Genomic DNA, 5,233 nt, shown 5'->3' on the forward strand with positions numbered 1-5,233 from the left:
CAACTCCCTCCTGACTGTATACCACTGTGCTGCCTCCACTGGTGGGTCTGTCCTGCCGGTGGGACAGGACATACCCAGGGATGGTGATGATGGTGTCTGGGATGTTATTTGTAAGGTACAATTCCGTGAGTATGACTATGTCAGGCAGGCTGTTGCTTGTGAGACAGCTCTCCCAATTTTGGCAAAGGCCCCTAGATGTTAATAAGGAGGACTTTGCAGGGTTGACAGGGCAGGGATTTCCCTTGTCATTTCTGTTGATGCTGGATGATCCTTCTGGTTTTATTCCTTCTTGTAGACTTTTTAGCGGCTTGATACTGAGTGGAGGCTTGCTGGGCCATTTCAGAGGGCATTTAGGAGTCAACCACATTGTTGTTAATCTGCCCATTTTGCCAGTCTGTCTATGATTTTCTGCATCTGTTACTATTTGCCTTGTTATTTACTATGTTTATGAGTTTCATATCATGTGCAAACTTTGAGATAATGCATTGCCCGCAAAAGTCAATCATAAATATCAAAAAGTGCAGTGGTCCTAATACTGCTCATTGGGGAACACAACTGTAAATTTTCCTCCAGTCTGAAAAACAACCGTGCACCATTACTCTTTGCTCTCTGATCCTTAGTTAATTAAAAGTCGATTAAAATTAAACATTAATTCATACTGTCACTGTCCATTTAATACTATGGGCTTTAATTTTGTTAACTCTATTATTTGGCATTTTGTCAAACACCTCTTGAAAGTTAGTATACATAATATTTATCATACTATCTTCATCAACCTTCCCTGTTACCTTAACAAAGAACTAATTCAAGTTAGTGAAACACAATTTACCTTTAATAAGTCTATGTCCACTTTATTAAGTAGACCTTAGTTCTTCAAACGCCAATTAATTTTGAAATAAAACCAAAAAATGCTGATAAAACTCAGCAGGTCAGGCAGCATCTGTGGCGAGAAACAGAGTTAACATTTCTGGCTGAGATGACCCTTCATCAGAACTAAGAAAGATAGAAATGTTTTCAAGCAGTGGAAGGAGGGAGGGGGCATGAAGAACAAAAGGGAAACTCAGTGATAGGGTGGAGGGAAGGGGAGGTTAAATAACAAATGGTTTCATAATGAAACAGCCAAAGAGTATGGTAATGGGTATAGTAAAGAAACAAAGCTTGTGTCCAATGGGGCATGAATGGCAATTCCACCTTGCTCCCAATACTGAACATCCTGTCCATGGCCTGCTACAGTGTTCCAATGAAGCTCAATACAAGCTTGAGGAACAGCACTCTTCTGACTCGCCACTCAGCCTTCTGAATTCAACATCGAGTTCAACAACTTTAGATCATAACCTCTGCCCTCATCTTGTTCTATGTAACTTTTTGCTTTAATTTTTTTTGTTTGATTGGGTTGTTTCTTCCTTTCCCTTCATGCTGCATCCAGGTGGTTACTATATTGCCACTCACGCCCCATTGGACACAAGCTTTGTTTCTTTACTATAGCCATTACCACTCTCTTTGGCTGTTTCATCATGAAATCATCTGTTACTTAATCTACCCTGCCCTCCAGTCTACCACAAAGCTTCCCTTTTGTTCTTGCCCCTCCCCCTTCCACTGGCTTAAAAACTCTTACATTTCTATCTTTCTTAGGTCTGATGAAAGGTCACTCGATCTGAAACATTAACTCTGTTTCTCTCCACATATGCTGCCTGATCTGCTAAGTACTTTCAGCATTTTTGGTTTTTATTCCAAATTTCCAGGATCTGCTATATTTTGCTTTTGTGCCAATTAATTTTGTCTTGGATTATTGTCTCAATAATTTCCCTCACCATCGATGTTAGGCTGACTGGCCTGTAGTTGTTGAGCAAAGGCCCAGAGAACCAAGACAGGCCATTTACATATGCCACCTTGGCACGTGACTGTCCCTACGATCTGTGTCCACAGATTTTATCCCATACCTGCCCTCCCAGAATAAAGATCGCGCCTTTCAGGGGAGTTTCCCCCAAGGCCGGTCTGGCAAGCCAGCAAGCCAATTCGCGCTACCTGCCTTGGGCGCGAAAATCCGGGCTGCTGCGCCTTATTCATGGCACTTACAACACATCAGCATAGAAAGATTTTTGGAAATAATATTACAGTTCTTTGCTGTAATTAATATTAAGATAGCTGAACCATTATAAATCACTGGTTAGACCCTAGCTGGAGTATTTTGTCCAATTTTGGGTACCACACTTTAGGAAAGATGTTAAGACCTTGGGAAAGCTTGCAGGGGAAATTTACTAGAATATTACATAAATGATGTGTTTCTTTACTATACCCATTACCACTCTCTTTGGCTGTTTCATCATGAAATCATTTGTTATTTAATCTACCCTGCCCTCCAGCCTATCACAAAGCTTCCCTTTTGTTCTTCTTGCCCCTCCCCCTTCCACTGTGGTTACTGAAAATTGAAATAAAAACAAAAAATGCTGGAAATACTTAGCAAATCTGGCAACATCTCTGGAGAGAGAAACAGAATTACAATAAAAGGTTATTGACCTGAGAAGTTAATTCTGTTTCTCTCTCCACAGGTGCTGCCAGACCTGCTGAGTATTTTCTGTTTTTATTTACTAGAATGTATCAGGGATGAAGGACTTGGTTTTTGTGGAGAAGCTGGGATTGTTCCCCTCAGAACAGAAATAGTTAAGGGGCAATTTAATAGAGGTGTTCAAGATTATGAAGGATTCAATATTATGAAGTGTTGGGATAGAGTAAATAAGGAGAAATTGTTTCCACTGGCAGGAGGATCAATAATCAGAAGACACAGGTGAAAGGTAATCAGCAACAGAACCACAAGGAAATTGAGCTTTGTTTTTATTCAGAGAGTCATTATAATCTGGAATCTGAAAGTGTGGCCAAAGTAACTTTCAAAAGAAAACTGGAAGAAAGCTTGAAAAGGAAAAATCCGCAGGTCTATGAGGAAAAATCGGAGGAGTGAGACTAACTGGATAGTTCTTTCAAGGAAACATGGTGTGATGGGCCAAATGGCCTCCATCCATGCCATAAGATTCCATTCTATGAAACGATCATAGAATTTAAATTTTGTAGTTAGAAATACACACCACAGAGTATAACTCTGATCTAACAAATGCTTCAATATGAGTGCAATGCCTGACTTGGCGGCTGCGACAAAGGGCGGTGCGTCCCGTAAGGTGTCGAAACAGTCGCTGATTAAAGTCACCAAGAAGCCGCCTAAGAAGCGGAGAAAATCTCGCAAGCAGAGCTATTCCATTTACATGTACAGGGTGCTCACCCAGGTCCACCCTTCCACCAGGATCTCGTCCAAGGCCATGAGTGTTATGAATTCCTTCGTTGTTATTTTCGAGTGCATCGCCTCCGAGGCGTCGCACCTCATTCACTACAACAAGCGCCGCACCATCTCGGCCTGGGAGATCCAGAGCGTCGTCCGCCTCATGCTGCCAGGGGAATTGGCCAAACACGCCGTCTCCAAAGGCACCAAAGCGGTCACCAAATACACCAACTCCGTTTAGGTAGACAATTCTAAAGATTATATTAAAAAAATAATGCTACAAGATTAACAAATGCATTAAGCCTGTACATCTTGATGATAGGTTCAATGCCATTTTAAAATGTCTCAAGTCGAGTTGTTGCCTGCTTTGGTGGCAACAATCCATCAACCCAGTTTCCATGCAATGATTTAAAGATCAGTCCAGAAATGTCTTCAATCTGCTATGATGCAGAGTAATCTCAGTAGCTGCTAATGCTGAAATAGCTAAATGGATTTTGTTCTTAATTCCTGAGAATGCATTTTCTTCCCTGTTTGTGATTGTGGTGTTATATGCTTGTCAAAAGATGTGCATGAAAAGTCTCTGCTGAAGTGCAACTTCGAAAGGCAATCTTTAATTTAGACTTTAAAATGTATTGTTAAACATGGGGCTCAATTTGCAAACGTATGAGTGAGAATTTTATTTTAAGATGCATTTATTGGTAGTTCGTGAACGGTTCCCCTGAATGATTGGACCACAGTGCCTATTACTTAAAACATCTAGATTTAATATGGTCAGTCACTTATATTGATCAAAAAGATGTAACCATTAGTCATTTGCATTAACATCAATTTCACAATTGTCAAACCTGGAGTATTTTAAGTGCTCCATATATTTCAGGTAGAAACAGCTGTTCTCATTCACTAGTTATGACTTATTATCCCACACTATTTCTTGTGCAGAATCTTGCCCTTGTCGGGCAGGCTTGGCGGGGGCGGGCAGGGGCAGTTGGGAAGCCAACCACATCCCACGATCAGGGCCGGAAGGTGATTTCACGTTGGCGGGCCAATTAAGGATGCCCAGCGTGAAACGTTACAGTGGCGCTTGGTGCTGCCTGTACAGGTGGGGGAGGGGAGTGCAAGCAGGGTGAGCACTACCTTCGTGCATCCGCTTGAGTGCGCGCTTCATACTCTCCCTGAGGCACAGAGCTGCGTCAGGGAGATGAAGAGTTATATTTTAAAAAAACTTAAAAATGTAATAAAACACATCCCCTCATGTGACTCTGTCACAAGAGCAGGGACATGTTCTAAATTAAGTGTTAAAATTTTTATTTTATTTTTATTTGCTTTAGGAAACCTAAATATCCCACCGTGGATGAGGTTTCCTAAAAAGCGCAAAAGCCACTTGGCCTTTTCGCCTGCCCGCCAACCATAAGGTTGGACAAGCAGCAAAAAATATTAATTATTAAATATTAATAACTTAATGGCCTTAACAGGCTTTTTAAATGTCGGCGAACGCGCTGCTGACTCCGATATGTGCCCGCCAACCAAAATATCGTGCGACTACACGGTGACGTTGGGGCGCTCGCCTGACGTCAATACGTGTCATTTCACACCCAAGCGGGTCAGGTGCGTGCCTGCCTGCCAAGCTAAAAATTTTGCCCCCTGTTACATTTCTCTCTTTTTTATTGATATATCTTTAGTGCATGCTACAGCGTGAATTTTAGCTGTCCTCCCTCTTGATGTGCACAAATGCTACTGTGCTGCTTATTTTGTGCTGTTTATTTTCCCTAAAAATGCACAGCACTGCAACCAAAGTTATTTTTAATTTTACTGATGCTGCCATATTATTACAAGCCATCATGTATAGCGAATAAATTGCGTTTGCTTGGATATATGCTCTATAAGTGGAGGGGATTGTATCTGCATTTTTACAGTCAAGAGATCACAAGAGCAGCAGTAGACCATTTGGCCCATCAAGCCTGCTCC

At 41.5% G+C, this 5,233-nt stretch overlaps 1 protein-coding gene across 1 annotated transcript; it reads left to right on the forward strand.

Annotated features, from left to right (window-relative positions):
- The first annotated feature begins 3,116 nt into the window (after positions 1-3,116).
- On the forward strand, positions 3,117-3,509 carry LOC121288359 (histone H2B type 1-L-like). The gene is made up of 2 exons (XM_041206916.1): positions 3,117-3,263; positions 3,345-3,509. The coding sequence occupies exons 1-2, from the start codon at positions 3,117-3,119 to the stop codon at positions 3,507-3,509; spliced, it is 312 nt and encodes a 103-aa protein (XP_041062850.1).
- Positions 3,510-5,233: the final 1,724 nt, after the last annotated feature.

Source organism: Carcharodon carcharias, chromosome 2 (assembly GCF_017639515.1).
Source record: "Carcharodon carcharias isolate sCarCar2 chromosome 2, sCarCar2.pri, whole genome shotgun sequence".
NCBI lineage: Eukaryota > Metazoa > Chordata > Chondrichthyes > Lamniformes > Lamnidae > Carcharodon > Carcharodon carcharias.

Excerpts from the sequence above, each read along its gene's own strand:
- LOC121288359 (XM_041206916.1), top strand. The coding sequence starts at position 3,117 with ATGAGTGCAATGCCTGACTTGGCGGCTGCGACAAAGGGCGGTGCGTCC. Across the intron at positions 3,264-3,344 it reads ATTCCATTTACATGTACAGG|TGCATCGCCTCCGAGGCGTC; the intron begins GTGCTCACCCAG and ends GTTATTTTCGAG.